The 23,818-nt window shown below is 33.8% G+C and overlaps 1 protein-coding gene across 1 annotated transcript in view; it reads left to right on the top strand.

The window, feature by feature from the left end:
* Positions 1-23,579, top strand: part of drosha (ribonuclease 3 drosha) — a 76,487-nt gene extending 52,908 nt beyond the window's left edge. Inside the window, exons 20-27 of the mRNA XM_089254666.1 lie at positions 974-1,077; positions 13,388-13,493; positions 16,649-16,781; positions 16,975-17,057; positions 17,317-17,423; positions 18,868-18,960; positions 20,558-20,610; positions 22,436-23,579. Of these exons, the coding sequence (XP_089110792.1) occupies positions 974-1,077; positions 13,388-13,493; positions 16,649-16,781; positions 16,975-17,057; positions 17,317-17,423; positions 18,868-18,960; positions 20,558-20,610; positions 22,436-22,644 (888 nt within the window). The 3' untranslated portion in view covers positions 22,645-23,579. The remainder of the gene's footprint in view (positions 1-973; positions 1,078-13,387; positions 13,494-16,648; positions 16,782-16,974; positions 17,058-17,316; positions 17,424-18,867; positions 18,961-20,557; positions 20,611-22,435) is intronic.
* Positions 23,580-23,818: the final 239 nt, after the last annotated feature.

Consider the following 23,818-nt stretch of genomic DNA (forward strand, 5'->3'; position numbering starts at 1 on the left):
AAAGCGATTGTTGAGGCCCCAAAACCATTTTTGCCCGATAGTTTTTACCCATTTGGGCATTTGCACAGCTCTAACGAACTTTTGAAGTAGCCTATGGTTCAATCCCAGTCCTGTTTGGTATATATGCAAAATCTGGTGACAATCGGTCTAAAACTGTAGATTTGTATAAAGAACATACATACACACATACAGACATACATAATTTCACATTTATATATAAGATGGCTTCTAATATTTGATATACCTGTGGCCATGACCCTCACATTCTACAACTGGGCCCATAGGCTGAGAGAGATCTTTAATGTGTCCCCCAGGCCAAAAGTTTTCACAGGCTTTTTTTATGTAAATGTATAGGTTAAAAAAAAAATAAAACTGGGATCAATTTTGAGCTTGAACCTCCATCAGCTCCCCTTTTCCATATGGGAGCCATGGATGTGGTTGAGCCATTTGCATGTAGATGTAATCAACTCCAGTCCTATATGGTGAATATGTACTGATTCCCAATAGCAAATTAAACAGCAACTTGTCGACTCTTTTTTTTTAAATCCAACAGCTGAGGAAATTATAATTGGTGGTTTGACTGATTTTAGATTTTTTATTGGTGACCATATTGTGTTTGAATTTTGGTATTTTTTTTAAAACTTGATTCTTTATATATATATATATGCAAAAAAAAAAAATTCCCCTCAATTTTTGTTTATTGATGTAAGTAAACCCAGTTATATTACTTTGTAATATTTCTTGGACAATTCAAAATATTGATATATCATTTTAATTTACATGCCAAACTGGGCATGTAAATTTTTGACCTGACCAGCCTTACTTGGTATAGCACAATTTGATGTGTTTTTCCTCATTTCAATAAATTCAATTTATTTCTTATCTAACTAATCACTCTAAAATTTTAAGTCGCAATTCTTTCTCCAATTCGGATTGTGATTTTTTTAAATTGAACAATATTCCTATTTCTCAGAAATTGCACGAGTTTGAGATGGCTATTGGAATTGAGTTCAACCATATTCGCTTGCTGGCTAGGGCATTAACGCATCGCAGCTTGGGATACAACAATTTGACTTTGTGAGTAATCTATCCATTCAGATTTTTTTAGCTTTTATAAATGTCAGTTACACTTATTTTTATGATTAATGAAGAGTGAATAATAATTAAAAATTTTTAGGTTTTAATAAATCAATGGTGTGACATGTTGACTAGTTTTTGTTATATAATTTAATAACCTGCTTAATCTAATATTATGTGCTAGAATTGTTGATACTGATTCAAGCTGGGCAGACTGATTGAATTTGAGCATAAACCAGGGTTCCCAGCAAACCAAGAAGTCAGGGAAAAGTTTTGTGAAGGAGGGGGAAAAACTCTAAAAACGAAAATTTGAAATTTGAGAAGTTAAGATTTTGAATTATAATTTTTTCTTCCAGAGTTTTTGTCAGGGAAAGACAAGGAAATGATCAAGTAGATTTTTCTGAGAACCCTGTAAATTCATGTTGTCCATGAAGCGTGAAAAAAAAGCAATGAAACATTAAGCTGTCTGAATTTTTAACAATTAATACTAGTTCCTGTGTAGGGTTTCCAGGTCAAATTCTTGCCCACCCATTCCCTGAATTTTTTTACAATTTCCCGAGAAGAATTCCAGAGAATTCGGGAAAAAATACTGTTGCAACACAGCAATACTTGCAATGGAATATGAAAAAATGTCAAAAAAACCAATGAGAAAAGAAAAATTAATTTTCTCTAGCATTGCTTGGAAAAGAAGTAGAGTGAAGAAAGATACGGGGAGGGCTTCCATTTTCCTATTCTAAAAACTGTACAAGTAACCTTGTGCTTACTGTAAAATTCTAATGCTGGGAGAACTGTACACAAAGAGCCTGAAGTGAAAAGGAGTCCTTTTTTTAATCTTCCATTTTATGACCCTGTGTGGAGGATCACCATAGATGAACAGGAGATAAAAATCTGAAAAGAAACATTGGGTTTTAAATAGAAAGAGTTTGGTAGATACTCTCCTAGAAATCACATAGCAGGTTATGATTACTGTATTGCGTGATTTCTTCCATTAAATTTTACTTTCCCATTAGCATCACAATGACAGCACAATTGTAAGTAGAGAGGCCAAAAATATGAAGAAAACAGGAGGATTCCCAACTCCCAAGGGCTATACATTATATGATAAAACACCTTGTTTTTTAGCAATGTCAAGACAAATAAAGATCGGTAGGGGATGAAAATGTGTACTGCTGGACAATATGCAACTGGACAATGGTCCAAAGCAACACCCCCTCTTTAGGGGGAAAGTGATTCTGTGGTATTTTTAATTTGCTTTTTTTTTTAAAGTGGGGTGACTTGTTGGCTTTTTAAATGCTGAAAACACTATTATGCAAGTGGGAGAATAATTTGGTCTCAGTTGCACAATAACTCTCAAAAGTTTGTAAAGAGAAAGAGAGAGGGCAAGGGGTGCTGTGTCTGTCTTTGAGGGAGGTTAGTCAAATAATCTTTAATGGTCGGTCACAAATCAACACAGTCAAAATTTTTTATCACTACTTGTGATTGCATGGAAAAACAAGTCAACATCTTTGAGGAGGGCCTTCTAGTCCAGAGGTGAATGTGATGTAAGTTGAAAATTGGGCGACTTGAAGATTTTGAAAAACGAAATCAGGAGAAATTCTTAAATTGTTATTTTGTGCAAAAAACGCATGAATAATTATTTTTATCAAAGGGGTGTGTAAAAATTTTATTAGCATAGTTATGAAAATATTATTGTGGCAAGCATATGTGGAGTTGGAGCTAAGTATAACTAAGATATATATTTATTCTTTGCTCAGTCATTTATATATGGTAGAAGTAGGGTTGTTTGAGTTAAACCTTGGTTTTAACCAAGTGGCTTTTAAAAAAAACCAAATAAAAGTAGCCTAAATATAATTTTCTTTTCCTTGGAAAATATTATATTAGCTTATTATTACCCAAAATTTTTCATTCTTACAGCATTTTTTATTTGTGGGGTACATTCTGATGGTGTAAGATGGTATAAGTGTTTTTTTTTTTAAAAAAAACCTTGTAAAAGTGGCCTGAATATAAATTTTCTTTCATATTAAGTATCTCAGTTGCCTATAAAATCAAAATTTCTCATTCTTAACACATTTTGTAACTTAGAGCTATGTTTTGATGTTCTATCTTAAGCAAATTCATGAATAAGAATTGCATCACACATATGTGGTGGTGGTGTATTATCTCACAGGCTTTTTTCCCTTCACAAAGAGCAGTAACAGTAGTAACTTTACCAACATGCTAGGGCAGGTGGTCTTATAATCCAAAAAAGACACCAGCTGCCCCCTAAAAAACAAAAACCAGTGTACCTCGCAGATATGTTAATTTTCTTTCCATAACAAGCAGAAGCAATATTGTATATCACCACCAGGCTTGAATATTGAATTAAATAAATAAATAAATAAATAAATAAATATATATATATATATTTTTTTTTAGCATTACCCCCATTTAATCAGTTCTACTGCACAATAGCAAGTGATTTATGAAAAATAAACAGCTATATACAGGGTGATTATAATTAAAGTTCTGATTCTAAAACAATAGACAATAAGAACCACGACTTCACCAAACTCCAACTCTGGCCATATCGCTATATTGTAATTTACTGCAATTAATAAGATGGGTTGGAAATGAAGGCGCTGTCTATCAGTGGTCGCCTCGAATTTGTTAGGGAAAGTATCTTATCTATATCCTCCCTTGGGTTCAAACCTGGGACCGCAACGACAACTTTCACAGTTGTAAATGAGCATCTTACCACCATGCCACTCGAGCTACAATAAGAACCACTGGTCAGAATGGCTTGAAAGTTTGCATGGATACTCCTGAAGCAATGAAATTTTCTTTGGTGAAATAAAAAAAATACAAGTTGATATGTTTAAAATGTACAAGTAGATGATGCTGTACTTGGCCAGTGGTATAATCTATTTTGTGCAACCACATCATTTCGACACTTCAACAGCATCAGTGTGTGGATATCCGGGCTGGGCAAACCCCAAGCTCCAGGTCACCACGGCAACTAGAAAATCGGTATTAGTGCCTAAAATTTTATATGCATCATTGCTAAAATCAAGTGTAAGTACGACACAACATTTTTTTTATTTTGTAATGATGTGTTCCAACGGGGGAATGGGTCAAATCCCGGAAGAAAAAGAGAACCATTATTCAGGACTTGTTTTTTAAAACAGGCTTTGCTCCTAATAAATTTGGCTGGCGCCTAATTTTTTTTTGATTTGTCCAACCCTGGTGGATCGCACAACTTTTATCAAGTTGCACATTGCAACACCAGCAAAGCAGCTGCTGAAGAACCATTTCGACTATAACAAGATGTCACAGCACCTGGCCGCCATGTTCACCTGACAGGTGAATGTTGCTACTTGTATAACCCTTGCAATTTTTGGTTTTGGGGATACCCCAAAATGTGTTATGTGCAGTAGTCGGATTGCAAACTTTGGTGAATTGAAAGCACATCCACATCATTACCATGGCATACTCTGGTCTGGTGTTAAACAAGCATTTTTGCACTTCCACCTCACAGTCAGCACAAGGTGGACCACATATTTAACATTGCTTGTGTATGTTGTAGCTCTTTGTTTAAATGATTTCATTTTTGTGATGTTTCCATGAATTATGAAATCGTGCCATTCTAATTGCATTATCATTTTGCGTTGACTGGCTATCGTTTCCATTCTGTGAGCAAATTTTGTATGTACAGCATCGTTTATTTTACATTTTTAAGTACTTTCTCCCCTTTGCCATATAAAATTCTGTTACTTCAGGAATATTCATGCACGTTTTCAAGTCATTGTGACCTGTAGTTTTCATTTTAGTGCTTTGAAATCAGAACTTTAATTATAATCACCCGGTATATCGGGAGTCATTGCTAATTAATCTGCATTAATTATGCTTCATTAAATACATTGTATTTGCCTAGTTTTTATCATAGTTTTTGTAAAATAGTATCGTAATTAAGCATATTGAAGGTAACTAGAGAAAACATCTTTATTATAGGATTAGTAGCACACAATTCTCAAAATAATTCCTTGAGTTAAGCTATAAAATAATTGAATTTCAGAAGTTAGTTTTTTATTAAAATGTAAGAAATATTTATAGATGAATTAATATGGGAATAATGTTAATTACATTAATAAACATGTTATTTTAATTTATTATCAGAAGTGTGAATGATTTTTCAAAAATGTTAATGTTTTTATTGTAAATTTTATTAAAAACCAAAAAAAACCCGGTTTTTTGGTTTCTACCAACTGTGGCCAGAGATAAAGGCATGTCGCAAAAGCTAAATTTTGCAGGAGAGTCATTTAAAGTTTTTTTTAGTACAGTATGTCTCTTTATGCCACTTGTTTGTTTTAATATATCTGTTATTCATTGAAAAAGGATTTAGTGTTCCTATACCCATGTGTAGTGTGATGAAAGCACTGCAAATTAAAAACATTATCCCAATATTGATGAAAATGGATATAGTGCCTTTTATCTCCGGCATGCAGATTTAAATATTCAAAATAAAAAAGTTTAAAAAAATTAAAATGTCATTTGATAACTAGGAAAATTAGAGAAAATTTTCTCTGAAAGAAATTTTAAATTACTAACCTATAGAAAAAATATTTTAAATCAGTAGATGATTCTTGTTTATATGATGCTTAGAACCAAAGTTATGTCCATTTTAGAGTTGCGTTTTTACATCAAGTAATCTTTGAATGAGAAAATTTCAAAAGCCTTTTATGAAGAATGTTATTTCTGACATTTTACTTGAGTTTGAAACATGATTTCTAAAAATCTATTGACTGTATCAGTGCAAAATTTGAATATGATATTCTGTCATTTATTGTTAAGGGTTATAAACCAAAATCTAAGATGTATTAAACAGGGCTCGGCACGGGTCACTTTTTTCCCTAAAAGTCACTTTTTTAGAAGCTGGTCACTTTTATTACCTATTTTCGGGCCCAGGTCACTTTTTCCACTTTTTTTAGCAAAAAAACCTCGGTCTCGCGCGCTTTTCGGCTGTCAGTGTTTTTCTTTTCTTCAAGGAGGAACTTGACCGGTTCAAGGTCGCTAATTTCCTCCCTCCCTTCATTGAACTACGATCGTACAAGGAACCCCTATATATATATATGAAGGCGTCTTAATCTTCCCAGGAGCATACCGTGTGACGTCAGCATAACTTGATTTCAAGGCGCTTGGAAAGAAAGCTCCTTATAGTTAAGAGTCGTCATTTTATGGAAAAGCCGGTCGGAAAAAAATAGCGTAAAAGGCGTATTTACAACAAAGAATTTTTTCCCCTCCTCTACTACCATTCTTTCTTATTTCCCCACTCGTTCTTTCATTTTCATCTTATTTTAAAATTGATCCTTTATTTTATTTGTTTTAAAAAGTTTTAGCCCTAAGGGCCGAATTCCTTTCTTGGAGCATCGAGCAAGTTACATTTGTTGTTTGTTCTATCGTTACTTTCATTAATTTTTTTTAATATTTGAAATGACGATTTAAAGGCTCATTTACATTGAGCGAGTTTATAAAGAGAGCCCATGCAGAAACTGACTTACGCGCAGCGGGAGAATACCAAAGCGCGCATATTAAAGATGCGTACTATTAATACGTATTAAGCGTATTATTAGTACGCTTTGGAGAATACTCTTGTAGCTGGCCAACGTTAAAGAAGCTCGCAAGTATTTTGAATTTACTTACAATAAAAAAAATATCATCCGACTGAAAATCGCGATCTATCTAGAAATAAAATTCGTACTATTTTTCTAACTGGATTTAAATCTCAGCAAGAAACCGTAGCCCCAGATATGATCAAAAGGAGAACTATTTATGAAAAGATCACAGAATCCTGCAATTCAACGTCTATGGAAGGATGACGTCGCTCTCTGCTACCATACGAAGGTTTTTAACAACTGGCTGTTGCGAAGATATATTTTGGAAAGAGAGAAAATTCAACTGCCCCTGCTAGGAATCGAACCCACGTCCTTTCACTTTCCGGTTGAATTTTCTCTTTCCAAAATATATCTTCACAACAGCCAGTTGTTAAAAACCTTCGTGTGGTAGCGGAGAGTGACGTCATCCTTCCATAAGTCGCCATCTGATGGCAACGTCAGCAGTTGTGAGCTTGGCCTGAGTCTGGTCTGGCCGACAATGTACGGTCCTTTTCAGTGTACACGAGCTCCAAGGAAAGATTCGTTGCCTCTGTAGTCTAGTGCGTTCACCCGGAAAGTGAAAGGACGTGGGTTCGATCCCCCGCAGGGGCAGTTGAATTTTCTCTCTTTCCAAAATATATCTTCGCAACAGCCAGTTGTTAAAAACCTTCGGATTCAACGTTTAGTTTAACCAAATCAGATGAAAATTGGTCATCAGGCTGATGAAAACTCAGTTAACGTGCATGCGAACCGTACATAGAGGCGGATTTAACTGTGGGCACACTGACCGCGCCTTTGGCCCTTACTTTATACTTTTTTCCTAATTTAAGGGGCGTAATATTAATTTTTTTTTAAGCCCGGGGCCGTCATCAACTGACCTTTATCCGCTTCTGGTCGTAACTTAATTTAGAGCATCTTCACGATGCTGATTGTTGACTTAATATCGACATATTGCGCTCCATTCTCGGTGTTGTGTAAAAAAATCCCCTTTTCAGACCTCGGAAGTTATTACAACGTTTTTGTCTCGAATCGCTGTTATGACCGCAATATGAGAGGGCGGGGTCTGGTTCCACGGGTGTTGAACGAGGAAGGGTGCCGAGTTTACTCTTTTTTCCGTTATTAAAAATGGATACCGGCCCCGGGCGATAGTAAATTTTCGTACGTACTTGCGGCCCGGGTTGCTACATACCGTGATCAAATCCAAAACTGGGGGGGGGGGGGAACAATGCCTCGAATGGAATTTTTGATGGAATGGTATATTTAAGAAAAGGAAATAAATTCCTTTGCAAAATTATCGAATTTTGACAGTCGAGGGGCAGTAAAATTACATTTCCCCTCCAGAAAAAATATCGTATTACGGCCATGGTAAATCGAGTGCCCCGGGTGGGGGCGAATTCACTGTTTTTGTTCTTTGAAAATTACGGGAGGAGTCCGAGCTAACGTGGCGACTTTATTCGCGCTAAAATAGGTAGCCCTGACAGCAGCATCCATAAACTCTATCAACCGCATTTATAAAATTCGTATGTCGTTGATTCGATTTTTGTGTTCATTTTATCCTAATTTTCCGTATTTCCCGATATATTTCTATCGATTTTCGCATATTGCCGCATATTTGGTTGATTCATGTTATAAATTATATATTTTTTTGTAATTTTATGTTCCCTTTGTCAGCCATCTTGAATTGACCGCCGCAAAACGGCGATTGGTTGGCGCGGAAAAAAGTCGCCACGTTGGTGCTTACAAGGTTCATGGGAAATTTACCGGGGAAGACCGCGGAGTCTTTTTCTGTTAAAAATTACGGGGGGGGGGGGCAAAATTATATTGTTTCTGGGTAAAGTAGTAAATGTTTTTTTTGCAGGGGTGTATGTTGTGTGTAAAAAAAAAAGGAAAATATATATTTACAAATTTTTCTCTCAAAAACCAAACAATTTCAAAACTGATTTGTTTTCTCCCTCACCCAAGGGCAGTATTATTTTGGAGCCTCCTCCGCCTGTAAAAGAGTAGACCCACCCACCCTTCCCAGTCCAGCCATAGGTGCAGATAGACTTGAAGGTCTTAGAGGTGCGGCAGATGACAATTGATATACATCATGTATACATCAGTAGGCTCTGCCATTGACGTTGGGGGGAGGATGGATTGCCCTCCCTCAACGTATAAGGGGCCGTTCAAGCATTACGTAAGCAAATTTTTAGCCATTTTTGACCCCCCTCCCTCCCCCCTATTGTCAGCAAAATTTCGTCATCAGCTCTGCCCCTCTGAATCCTAACTCGTATTTTCATAAAGGGTGGTTGATGACGTAAGCATTATCGAAATCCCCCCTCCCCCCTTGTCATCAAAAGTCAGCAAGTCAGAACCCCCTCCCCCCTCCATCGATGATGACGTAATACTTGAACGGCCCCTAACAATTAAAATAATTTAGTTAATTTAATAATTTAAATGATTTATTTAATTCAGTAGTTTAAGTAATATTTTAATTTAATAATTTAAAATAATATTGTTAAAAATGTAATTTTAGTTTTTTTTTAAATCAATCATTATAGTAAATTTCTTAAAATTTGTTGGAAGATATTATACAAACCTCATTATGTAAATCAATTTGTACTAGTTAAAAAAAGTTTGAGTACATTTCGTATACTGTCATTCATAGCATAACATAATGAAAAATTCACTAGGATGTAGAAGGGACAAATTCTCTCATCAAATTTTGTGTTATTTCATTTTTTTTCCCTTCTTTGAATGTGAAAATTTTTTCCCGTTTTGAAGTTTTTCCTGCTTAAATTGATTTTAAGATGGGTTGTGGATAGCAATATGGGCCATTCAAGTATTATATAAGCAAATTTTTAGCCATTTTTGACCACCACCCCTCCCCTGTCAGCAAAATTTCGTCATCAGCTCTGCCCCCCTGAATCCTAACTCATATTTTCATAAAGGGTGGTTGATAACGTAAGCGTTATTCAACCTCCCCCCTTGTCATCAAAAGTCAGCAAATCGGAAACCCCCTCCCCCCCCATCTATGATGACGTAGTACTTGACCGGCCCCTATGGGGGGGGGGGGAAGGCATTGCTACTGTTACTTAGAAAGGATGTAATGTTACTCTCTCACACATAGTTGTTGATAAATTTGATAAGTTATTCAAAACTTTTCTGGTTAGCAGAATGCATTCGAGTTTGATTTATTTCACACTACTATATGTAAAAAAAGCAATTTCGATGAGCTCCATTGAAATACAAAGTTGAGTGAAAACTAAATTCAATTTCAATTCATTCAATTTGGTAATAATCAAAATTCATTGTCCATTTGGTCTCTTTCTAAAATTATTTTGGTCACTATTGGGTCACTTTTTAAACATTTTGGTCACTATTTGGTCACTTTTTTAAATATTTTGGTCACTATTTTCACTAGTTTTGAGGCCATGATCCGTGCTGAGCCCTGTATTAAATGTATTTGTCTAATTACAGAGTTTTACATACACAATATGTTTAGTGGCATTTCATAAAATTCTCACATATATCCATTGAATGAAATGACACTTTTTTTGCCAAAATTTGGGATTCAAGTTGGAGTGAAAACGTTGTGTAGTTGAAGTTATGTGGCGCATAAATGAAATATTTTGACATTAAAAAGTACAGAAAATAACTGAAGTCGAACCTAAACATCTTATAAATGAGAAAGTATTAGAAATTAGAGTCGTATAAATGGGTTCCACTGTAAATAAGTGATTTCATGAATTCTCGAGAAATAAAATTTCCTGCTCCCAATTCGCAAAGGCTCCAAAATGTTGGGAATTTGGGAACCTTATTCCTGCGTAAGTGTAAATATAATTAATAAAATTCAAAGTAAGAAATATAGATTTATTTTCCTTGGGTTGAGAGCTATGCATTTATTTTCCAGGCTTAAACACACTAATAAATAGGACTCTGATTTCTGTGTCTGCATTTTTTTTTAAATTTGCATATTTTGCCATTTTCACATGATAGAGCATATTTTCAATATTTTAAGGCATATTTTGCAATTTTTGATAAAAGAAGTAAATTTTTTCCCGCTATCTCAATTCTGCTTTAGACTGATTTTTTCAGTGCCTGCCTCGGACAAGAGCTTTTTCTTCTTCCCCGTTATTCACCAAAGCCTCCAAAATGTACTCTTCCCCCACCAACCTGGGCCATCTACTAGGGTAACTTGATTTAAATCAAATGATTTTTTTTTAAAAATCACTTATTTAAATCAGATACTTTGATATTTCAAACAATTTTGAATAATGTGACTTTTTTTTAAACTTGTATGATGCAATACAAGATAATAAGATTCTTATTTTAATTATTTGCACATTAATTAAAATAACATAAAACATTAATTTAAATAAACGTGATAAAGATTTTTTTTTTTTTGGGTGAAGAGTAAGGTTGCTAGAATTAATTCAGTTTTTCTTAAAGGATTAAAAGATTGTGGAGGAAAAGAGATTTCTTAAGTCTCTTTCAAGAACTTTCAATATTGTTTTAAACATAGCGTGATTAGTTCTTAGATATCATTGGTATGATAAATCAGATTTTTAGTATGTTAATGTAATTTTTTTAAAAGCAAGATCTTTAGAGCATAATATTGTCTATAAGTCAAAATGTGAGAACTGTGCCTATTATGAAAACTATTTAATACCCCTAATAAGTCAACATTTCATACTTATAATTAAAAATTTGTGCAAATATTGAATTTAAATTTTAAAAAATTGAATTTATTTGATTTTTTGGAAAAAGTCATAATTTTATTAATCCTGGACTTTGATAATGGATAAAATTAACAGAAATTTCATTACAATAATTTCTCCTTTAAGCATATAAATAAATTTTTATCAAGTTATTTTATTTCATTTTATTTATCAAGTTCAATATTGTCCAAAAAATTGGTGTTAGTCTGATTTCTTAAAAAATATATGATTGCCTGCCCTCTCTTTAGGATTTAATATTGTTCAGTCCTATTTAGGCCCAATATTAAAATTTAAAATTTATTATTTATATTATAGAGAACTAATATTTAAAAGAAAGTAAAAAAAAATCTCATTTAAATAAAAAAAAAATCTGATATTTTTGTAGCGAAAATGGAACAAAAACCTTGTCCTGTAGTGAACACAGTAAGCAAACACTTTTCCTTGGTATTTTTTTTCTTGGCTAGCTTTCTTTTTTGCAATTTTAATGTTCTTTTTTTTTATCAGTACATGTCTTCCAACACCAAGCATGAACACTTATTCCAGCAATTACAATTACATTGCTCTTACTGCTCCAGCTGGCTTCATTTATACCATTTCCTTCATTTTGCAAAACTTTACATCTGTTTCATTGTCTAATTTTTGATCAGTACTGTCCATTTCATGCAGAAAATTAGTTGGCATAAATGCACAAAAAATCTCAGGAAAAACTTTCATGAGTAAAACAACCTAACACAATAAAATCAGTTTCTTTCACTTTGTAGTAGGGAAAAATGGGTTTCCTTTTCTTTGTAAAATAGGGAAAAATCACAATGGATTATGGGAAAGGAGCAAAAAACTGCAAAAATCCACCAATAGGGTGTAAATCGTTCTTATTATTTTTTACCTATGAAGAGAAAAAAAGCTATTTTGGTATCCCTAATCTTGCACACATAAATAGGATTTTAAAATCTGGTTTTAGCAATGTTCCTGTCGTCCAATTTTGGATATGTTGTTGAGCAACGATTTCTGATTAAGAAACAATTTACAAAGTTTGTGTTGCAATTTCACCGAGGTTAAGGCTATTTTTATCTTAGTTTTCCTGGTCTAAAACATTAATCTATAGTTGTTGCAGCTGGAATTAATAAGTGAAGCACTTTTTGAGGAATTTCTTTTCCTCTCTCTTTTAATCTCAAAAATTATTTTAAAAATAGTAATTTTTTTTTTTAGTTTCGTTTTTGAATTAATTTTTTAAAAAAGCCAAAATTACATATTTGCCATAGCTGAAAATGACATTAAATAATAAATAAAATACTTCAGAGAAATTAATTAATGGATGATTAATGTAATTATTTATATAAGGAAAAAATTTTCTCACACATAAAAAACGTATTATCAAGGGGTGCAGGAAAGTAAGAATCACTGCCTAAAATTGTCTTTACTTTTAAGCTGAAAGTCTTTTTGAAATGATTTTGATGTTACATTTAAATATATTTTTTTTGCATGAATCACTGAGTTTAATCAGATATGACTTTAGACATAGACCTATTATAAGCTTAATAAAATTTGAAGTGGATGTGAACTGTGTTAGTGTGTAACTGTTAAATCTAAGTCCCTCTGTATGTTTGATAAAATACTTTTCTCTTGGTTAGAAATGCATTATATAATTTGACCTCTGACTGCTTAGTTTTTTCGTATTGTTGTTAGCTAAGATTTAATTACTGTTTAGAACAGTAATTATGAAATATTTTTTATCTCGTATTCATCATTTGGCTTCCCAGAATAATCTGGGGAAAAATAAATGCAACAAAATACACACAAAAATTAATTAGGGATAATTAGTAATTAATCAATTAGGGTAAAAGTTCATTTCATGAAATCATTTATATTGTCAATACAAAAACATTAAATTTTTTCTTGTTTGCCGATAAAAAGTTTCAGTTATTTTCCAAAGTTTCAAATATTTTGTGCCCTTTATTCTCATCTGTTATTCCTTATTGATTACAGAGGATCCAACCAAAGGTTAGAATTCCTTGGAGATACTGTTTTACAACTGGTTGCTTCTGAATACCTGTATAAATTTTTTCCTGAACATCATGAGGGTCATTTGTCTGTAAGGAACTTAGTTTTGCTCATATTTTTGAAATGCATGAAATATACCGCTCCAAAGTGATTTGAGTTTGGTTTTTTTTGTATGAATGAATGTTTTAATTTTTTTCCTTTAAAATGTTTTTTAATATCCTTGAAAAAATTTGATTTACTCTATATAGATTTCAAAAATGAAAGTAAAAGAAAAATTTAATTTTTGTAAAGATATAGTAAATAATGAAACATGAAAAATTTTTAAATAAGTTTAAAAAAATTGAAGTACAGTAGATTCTCAACTATCTAGCATGTGACTATCCGGACTCTGTACTATCCATAATTCTCCGTGATGAAATGAGGAATAATATACTTTGCCAATATGTTTTAAATTTAATCATTTTATCAATGAACAGTAAAATAAGTAAATAATTTTCATAAGAATTACGCCTATATATTTATATTTGTTTATTTTAAAAGTGTAAATATTCATACTGTAAAGGATACATGATGTTGTTTCCTGCAATTAAGTTAGACATTACAAAATTTTTCTTAAAAATGTGTACAATATTTTTATTCTTTGGTTTCCTTTGTAATACATTTTTAAAATGAACAGTACCAATGAACCTACCATAGTATTCCACATCTAGAAAAGTAGGAGAATTTTCAGGTTAATCCCCTGCCCCATAGCCGACATTCTGACATTTTAGTGTATTTTGCAATAAAAAACAATGCCCAACCTGGGGAGGAGAAAAAAAAGGTATATATAGACCCCCCCTTGCGCACGCACGTTATTGTACAGTACACAACACACATTCATAAAATACCATTACTATATGCAGAGGCTGGTACTAACAGGTAAGAACAGAATGAGCCAAGCACAACTAGGCTCAAGGGCATAGCAGGGACTTGGGGGTTTGGTCCCCCCCGCCCCCCAAAATGTGAGAAAATGACCGAAAAGGGAAAAAGATGGCCAAATCTGTTGTTCTATCACTTTGGTTCCCCCCCCCCCCGAACGAAATTTCTGGCTACGCCCCTGACTAGGGTCTGTCACTTACACGTCATAAACTCATTGCCACAGAGGGTGTGGTCTTGCCGAAGACAATTCTGAGTTACAAGAAGAAAAAAAATAATAATTGGGATTCTTCCCCCTATCATGGAATCTAAAGGAACACTATTTTATGTACATTCATATACAATTACAAAAAATGTGTGAGGTCAGACATATAATTAAGAGAATCCGATTATATATTGAGTTCGGAGGCCCCTATTTTAAGGCACCTGGAAGAATTTTTGACAATATGCATATTGAAGAGGTCAGAAAATATGAATAAGAGCAGATTTAGATAAAAAAAAAAAGGTGTTTGCTTTTAATGGTATGGATGAGGTAGAAAGTGAGCACTTTTTTGAACTCATGCATACCTGGCTTTTTTTACAAGGGCGTAGGGGGGGGGGGGAACTTGGGGGTCTGTCCGTTCCCGAAATGTGAGAAAATGACCATAACACCAAACATGGCCCCCGCTCTGTCCCTTGCGGGATATAAGTGGATTACCTTGCAGCTGGGCCATGCTGGAAGAACTCTCCTGGCATACGGGCCCAGCAAACATCTCCAACTTGCAAGCCATCTGGTCCGCCACCCCACTCCATTCCAAGCAGCAGCAACCACACTCCGCAAAGCTCCTGGAAACCCCCGTCGGCTAAGAAGGAGCACAAGTGGACCGCCCGCCAGCATTGCATCATCAGATCTCCGACCCAGCAGAAACATCCCGGCGGTCCTCGGCTCCACCAGCCCATGAAAGAACACTCCTGTCCGCCACTCAGCGCCCAAGGGAGCAGCAGAATGGAACCAAATGTCCATCCCCTTCCAGCAACTCATGTCTGTCCATGTTATCATTGCACTCTGTCCCCACCAATCCATCTGTAGATGTACTCGTGGCATGTCGACTGCCAATCACTCGCTTCAGCTCTTCTGCCACCTAAAAGAAAACATACATACACTACACATGCAAGCACTGAACAGAAATGGCAGCAAGTGATTAACATCGAGTGTAAATTGTCAGGAAAAAACAACATGACAAACATCGCAGTTCTGTTAAATGAGCAGGACAGAAGCAAAGAAAAAAAAAAATTACAGTGATATGGTGAAAAATATTCCCATGGAACATCACAGTCCATCTGATGAATATCCAGGATTACAAAGCAGTGGGAATTCAATAGACTAGACACAAAATAGTCTCACAAAACATCACAGTCCAAAATGCATTCCAGAACTAAACCAGTGTTGTGGTAATTCATGGTTCACCACAGTAGAGTGTAGAACTTACAAATATATATGGATACATGTGAGAAAATGCAAATACATAGAAAAATTACATTATTCGTCAAAAACGATTCCAAGAATCTTGATGTGGGAACTTCTCTTGATGAATTGTTCACCAAGTCTAATGGATGGAGGTCATTTCAGGGAGATCCACATGAATCTAGTTTTCTCCATTGCCAACTCCAGCTTATGTTCCCCCAAGCCAGTGATTTATTGTGTTGAGGATCGAGGATGCTAAGTTACCCGTCCTTTCCACTGTTGGGCACGAGACCATGACTGTGATGTCATTAGCATAGGCCTGGACCCAGACATTATTAGGCCAGGAGATGGAAAGAATGTCATTTATGAACAGATTCCAAAGAAGGAGACCTGAGCAAGAGCCCTGAGGACATCCCCTTGTCATCTCATGGTGAACCGGTCCTTGAGAAGTGTTCATTTGGACCATATTTTCTTGTAGAAGGCTGAAAAGAAATCTAGCAAGATTTGAAGGGAATTTGAAAGTTCATTAATTTAGAAACAAGAATATCTTTGAGAAAATGACCAAAAAAGGGGAAAAAGATGGCCAAATCTATTGTTCTATCACTTTTGTTCAGCCCCCCCCCGAAATGAAAGTGGTGCATTCCCCCCCCCCCCCCCAAACGAAATTTCTGGCTAACCACCCTCCTTTTTTTGTTATCTGGCCTGCTTTTCTGCCATACTAAGCTGGATAGTCCAGAGTCCACTGTAACAGCCTTCAAAAAATTTTCAGTACATATCATGCAGATAAAAATAAAAAGTGCGTAAAGGAGAAAGAAATTTCTCTGTCTTTTCTCTATTTGCTATAAATAATTGGTGAACAAAGGGATTAATGCTATTCTTTCATATAGCTTTTGAGAAGCTCATTAGTCAACAACCGCACACAAGCTGTAGTCTGTGATGACCTTGGCATGGTGGACTATGCCATCTACCAGGAGAAGAAGGTCGACCTAAAACCAAAAGATAGAGCAGATCTTCTCGAAGGTATGAATACAATATAAATATACATTTGATATTTTTATTATTATGAAATGATGATTAAATGATTAAAATTTATTTGTCTATTTACTTTTTCATCTTTTAACATTGAATTTATAATTTTTTGATGTTACATTGTTGTCATTGAAATGCTTCTATATATGATCTCATTTTTGCTGAAAATTTACTGTTTTTTCAGCTTTTCTTGGTGCTCTTTATGTTGACAAGGACTTGGGTTTTTGCACAAAATTTTGTTCTGTGTGCTTTTTTCCTCGTCTTCAGGTGAGAGGCAACTTTAATCAAAGTAGAAATATGAGTTTTTGATGTTTCCTTTTTGTTCTAAGTTTTTGTAGTGTATAGCAGATCTTAGATATAAAACACATGAAAATTTTGAAGGCTAAACAGCTACTTTGCAGACCATTTTTGATTTTTTTTTTCAAATAAAACCAACCCTAATTTCTTGTCCATAATTCCTAATATTCAAATATTCATGCATCCATAATTTCACTGGTTTTTTGTAACCCATTTTCATGCCCGTTAGGACTTCATCATGAATCAAGAATGGAATGACCCTAAATCCAAACTACAGCAGTGTTGCCTGACATTACGAACCATGGATGGTGGCGAACCAGACATTCCTGTATATAAGTAAGTTGAACATTGAAAATATGTTGTTATTCTTTGTTTTTTTAATTTTCTGATCTATAATCTTTATTTGTTTATATAATTTTTTTTTTGTCATTGCCATTATTACTATCAAAATTACCACAAAATTCCATGCTATATCTCATTTTTATTATGATTCTGTGCTTGTTCTTATCATTTGCTCATTCTTATTTTACTAATTCTTATGATTTTGCTTATTCTTATCATTTGGTTTATACTTATTTTGCGCTTATTCTTATTAATCTTTTCTTATTATCCTGCCACATTTTCTTTCTTATTAACCTTTCAGCTCTTTTGAGGCACTTAAAGCTTTTCTCTTTCCAAATTTGAGGCATGAATGCCAGTAGGTCTCCCATTTCAAAAAGTCTCTCCCCCAGAGAGCAGGCAAAACTTCAATATAATGAATTGTATGTTTACAATACAACATGTTTTGTTTGTATTGCAACATTGTTTACAATGTATGTTTACAATATACAACATGCTTTCATAACAAGAAAATTTTGGCATCTGTCATTTTCACTGGAAGACAGATGGACAGCAGCACCAAAACATGAAACAAGCATAATGCTGACAGCATAAATACATTAGAGCGAATCAGAACACAAGTTCCTGGTGTGTACCAGTTCTTTAGAAATGCTGCAGAGGAATGTTTACAATGGGCATGATAAGTTTAAGTAGTAGTAGCTCCTATGCTGGAGTAAATCAGAGTGTTACTGTTTTTTTATCACATTGTTATTTTTGGGTAGTATGGAGATGAGCACAATACACTGAAAGCCACAATTAAATAAAAATGATTGATAACTAATATGGCAAATCACAAATAGCTGACTTTTATATCATTGTTCAATGAAAGAAGGAAAAGGAAAAAAATTCTTTCAGAAATTATATACAAATACAAATACAACGCCACAACAGGCAAATTGCCCAACGAGGCGGCTGACCTAAGAACATCATGGATCCCCGAGCCCTACCTACTACTGCTACACCACACATACACCCCCCCACCCCGCGGAACCCCCAACGAATCAGTATATGCGGGAATGTGCGTGTACGTGTAGTGAAACCTGACGTGAAGATTTGTTTCTCTGTAATGCTTGTTATGTGTAGTGCTGCCATCTGCCACTAGTTTTTCTAACTATGAGTGAAGTGTTATGATTGAATGATTTATTGTTGTAGGACTGTTGCGAGACTTTTTAACGGGGAGATCGGCTCGCATTTGCGCCTTGAAGTTGGGAACCACAGAAAACCAACTTCAGCCGCCACCACTGTGGGGTTCGAACCCGGATCCTCGCATCGCGAGTCCGTCACTATAAAAAAAGGGATGGGGGAAAAACTGTTGAGTAGTGAGCTAATCTGTATGTCAACTGTTGCTGCTATCATATTTTCAACACAAATAAAGGGTAAATGTTTATTTTTTTTCTTTCAGAGTAATTGAATGCAAAGGTCCAACAAATACAAGGGTGTATACTGTTGCAGTGTATTTCCGAGGGAAGAGGTTAGCAGTAGGCTCTGGACACAGGTGAGAGTTATTCCGTTGTTTTTCATGGATATAAATTTTATTTTTATTCAATGTGTACTTACTTTGCAATTTCATTTCGCAATGATTTTAATAAAATTTTGAATGGAATTTTTTTTAAATCTAAATACCAGGCTAGAACTACAAAGCAGTCTTTTGACCACTGTTGCAAAAATTCATGATACTGTTGTAGATGTTGGTATGTTTTTATATTAAACCAAGTGCCATAAGAACTAGGGTTCCCTGTTTTGAAATATTGTTGTATGAGGGTTTTTAGGGAAACAGAGGCCTCTGGGGCCCCAACTCTTTGAAAAATACTATGTTCATATTTTTTCGAATTTACATAGCATATTCATTGATTTTAAAATTTCAGAATGTAAGTTGCTCCACGACAATCAAGTGACACTCTTAACCAGCAGTACCAACTCAGGGGTTCCGATAAGGCAAACAATGAAGGGTTACTAGGGATGCTAGATTTTTCATATATAATTAATTCGATAGAACATGCAGGAGGGTGGTGGGGTGCATTTCTTTGCATATTCATGAATCGTGAATTAGTTTATATTCATGCTTCACAGAAATTCTTGGGGGATCAAGTGATCTGAATCTTTAGGGTTCTGCTACTTATGTCCCACCCTACTCCCATCCCTCAATTTACCAGCAGAAAGAATGTGAGGTGTTTACAATTTTATCATTTCTCATATAATTGTATAATGTTGCCAAAATAGTTATGTTATTTACATGTAAAGACAGATTATTTGAATATATTCTTTAACATTTTAGAAATTAGTCCATTTTTTTTAAACATCCTGTATGTTTGCGTACATCTGAAATTAAATGAAGCATGGGTGATTCTCTATACTCTATTTTCAAAAGAGAAAAATGAATAATAATTTTATTTCCCAAAGGCATTCATAGTGTATTTAAATACTCTATACTCTATTTTCAAAAGAGAAAAATGAATAATAATTTTATTTTCTAAAGGCATTCATAGTGTATTTAAAATCTGAATAAAAAACGAAATTTCCAAATGCGGTCAAAATGAAAGCTCAGTACTTCTAGTGTTAAATGAAAATATACTTTGAATTCATAGTAGTTTTCAGGTATATTAATTTTATGTGAAAAATTAATGTGATAAAAGAATGAGATCTGATTGTCTGATCAATTGTCAATTGTCTGATCATTGATCAATTGTCTGATCTGAGATCTGACCGTCTGATCTTTCATGTGATGGATATTTTTATTTCCTATTTTTTTAATCTTATCTTTACCATCAAAAGACAAAATCAATGTTTAAGATTGCAAATCAATCTTAACCTTAATCACATAAATTTTGCTTTATATAATTACTTTTTAACACATTTTTCAATGTTTTTGGAAATCCTGAATATCTGTTGATCCTTAATGAAATATATAATATATTTCAATTATAGAGAGTATTCGATATAAGTATTACTTAGATTTATAAATTAATGAACCATTAAAAACTTCCTTTCCTTTGCTTTCCTGCTGAAAAAGGTTTTGATAAGCCTTGTATTTCTTTAAAGTATATTTGAAGTTTGTGTATTCTATCTCAACATTTCTTTCATTCAAATTGCAGTATACAACAAGCAGAGATGGCAGCTGCTGAAAATGCTCTCAAATCTTCTAAAAGTGAGATAAGTTTGTTCCTTTTTTTAAATTTTGTTGTGCTTTTTTGTGACATTTTGTTTCAAGAGCTAGGACACTAGCAAAAGAGAAGTTAGCATGGTTTTTTCTCATTATTTTTCAAAAGTATACAATTGGAGTTTTTTTTATCAGTGATCATATATTATGGTTTTTGGCAACTAATGTTATAATTCCCTTAAAACTTATATTTTAAAAGTTGAAAAGTTAAAAAATATTTATCCGTAATGTTTGTGGTAAATTGAATAAAAGAAAGCTGCTCAGGCATAACCTGAACTTCAATGTAAAAACATGTCTCAGCCAATTGTGCTCATGGAAAAGATGCTTTCATGTGCTGTATTTAGCATTTTATTATCGAGAGGGGTTACTGTCTAACCCCTTAAAAAAGCATTTAAGGGTAGGGGTTAATTTTGTTCTTTGAGTGACAAAGATTTGTCTGCATATTGCACATGCATATTGCTGCAAGGTTCATGAAATTTTTTTGTTTGAAATGAATCATTTCATTCAAAAAAGGTACAAGTCCATAATTCTAAAATTTACTTTAAATTTGACATTTCCCATACTTCAGCATGTTTTATGTCAGTATAGTTCCATTTTGTGGTGCTTTGTAGAAGATATCTATTGAAAAGTTTCAAAATGTATTCAGAATCTAGTCTTGGACAGTTTTCAGAACAGTTTTCTTGGACAATATTTTGCTCTTTCCTAAAATCTAGTTTTGTGACTAATGCAGGGCTTCCACTTGTCCTACTTCTTGGTAGAATGACTTACTTTTGTCCTACTTTTCCACCAAATCCTATCTTCAAAATTCATGCAATGAAAGCAGAAGTTGTATTCTTTTCAAGGTTATTTGGCGGTTTTATGTGGACCATTTGGTTTATTAATTTTTCTTTTTGTGTAATTTCAGAGTTTAATAAGTAGAGTAGTCATTAAAACCTTCTGTCTGGATGGGAAAAATAATTTTTATTTACTACTTGATGATCTTGGACAGTAACTAACATTTATCGTTCAAAATTATGGTGCACATTTTGTGTATAGGTGAAACAACAGTTTGCTTTACAAAGCAGTTGGATACATAGGCCTATTTTAGGTTTTGTGATTCTGATGCTACCCAATAGCATTCCATTTTCTTCTGTATTTTTAGGGGCATGCAGAGGCATAAACAATGTATAAAACACCAAAGCTTGTAATTTGCATATTTTGTGCTTTTGAAAGTGGTCTTGAAGGAGCATCATTCTGAAAAATCTTACATGCCTTCATAATTTGCTGATAGAGAGAGTTCAAAGAGAGTTGATAGATATGGCTGTGAAAGACTCAAAAAGAAAATAAAATTAGTTTATATTGCAAAGAGAAAAAATAATTATCTGTGGTTGCTAGTGCAACTGTTAGGCCAAAATTTTTTTTGTAACCAAGCTATTTCTGTCATTTTGCTTTGACTTCAGAGTCAATCTTATAGGATACTGAAATAGTGCTATGGGGGAAAAACTTTTTTTTGTTAATAAAAAAAACTTTAGGAATTTTTTTTTGGTATGCTATGATTATGTTGTCTAAGGGTGCTACCCTCCTCATCCCACTTTTTAATCCTGCTTTTTCTAATTAGTTTTTTGGGTGGAAGCCCTGCTAATGTCTTTTTTAGCATGAAGCGATTCAATATGGTTATATTTGGTTCAATGCTGTCTGTTGTGTTCATAAACTTATTCTTATGAAAATGAATCACCCATTACCCGAGTAAATGCATGCAGTCAAATAAACTAGTTAAGAGCATAATTCAAACTTTAAGAGTATTTTTTATTTCAATTTTTTTTTAACCACTTAGGATTGTTTCCACAACTGGACCACCAGAGACGAGCTATAGAGAAAAGTTTGAAACAGAAACATCCCAGTCGATCCAGATCGACATCCAGACATAGATCTTCATCAAGGTCTCCATCAAGCTATAGATCATCGTCTAGATGTAAATCGCCTTTAGGTTATAGATCTTCTAGACGCAGGTATTCCAGATCACCTCCTGGTCGTAGAAAATGAACTTTTATTGTATGAAGTTTAAACATCAAAGCATAAAAAATATTGTACAGAATAACAAACATTTTGCTCACTGATTGATTTATAATGTCATTGTATTTTACAAGTTTTTTGTTTCTGAGGTTGTTTTTTAAGAGTGTTGAAATTTATTCCAATACCTGGTTTATATCGTGTTTCTTTGAATTTCTTTCCCTTTAGTGAAACCTTGTTTTTCTTTTGTCATATTTTTCTGAAATTTGTTTTAAATATTTTTTAGAAAGCTTTTGACCCTTAAACTGCTCCCATAACTTATAGACAGAGGTTTAATAGCCTGTTTAATTGCTTATCAATGATTTTTAATAGGTTCAGACAAATTGGTTTAAATCTGCACACAAAATAGGTTCGTCAGCAGATTAAAACTTCACAAAATTGTTAGTTTTGTGCATATGCAATCTTTTTTTTTTTCAAAAGAACCAAACTACAGTGAAACCTGTGTGAACTGGAACAACAAAGAACAGGTATAAATTTACATTTTAGACTGCTTTTTATTATATAAAGTTGCACATCAAAGTGCTAATCATCAACAAGACTTGTGATTTTGTTCAAGACAGGTTTCTGTTTCGTAGCAGGCATATATCCAGAGGAGATCAATAGCCACATAGACAATCAAAAATAATTGCTCTCTCCCATATTTTACAGGACACATATTCTGGACTCCTTTTATATGCTGCCACTAATTCGCCGTCCTCGACATATTGTCCTGGATCTCCATCTCTCTCGTAGAATGTCTGTCTTAAACAGGTTTCGAGCTTCTTGTGGGCACAGTTCATAGATTATATAATAGAAAACATTTAAATTTCTTTGTGCATATTATCTGCAAATTAAATTGTAAGAAATAGTTTTTTTCAAAGATTTATAGATAGTGTATTGATGTGAGTAGGAAAAAAATAAATTTTTTTTGCAAAAACATGACAACAACGTCTTCCATTCTTTAAAATTTCATCATTGGTGAATGAAACTTGCATATGTGGATTGACAACAGCTGTATGTAATTTTTTCTCAAAGTAGCAAAACTCATATCTGCAGATTTATGCACAGGAAATCACTATATCTCTGAGCTTAGCAGTTAAGAGTTAATCACTTGACTGTTAATTTTTTTTAATTGGTCCAAAAAATGTCTTTTTGTTATTACAGTTCC

The sequence above is a fragment of the Pholcus phalangioides genome, unplaced genomic scaffold (genome assembly GCF_987345545.1).
Source record: "Pholcus phalangioides strain wild (caught in Gottingen) unplaced genomic scaffold, Ppha-v1.0 ptg000042l_1, whole genome shotgun sequence".
Classification (NCBI taxonomy): Eukaryota; Metazoa; Arthropoda; class Arachnida; order Araneae; family Pholcidae; genus Pholcus; species Pholcus phalangioides.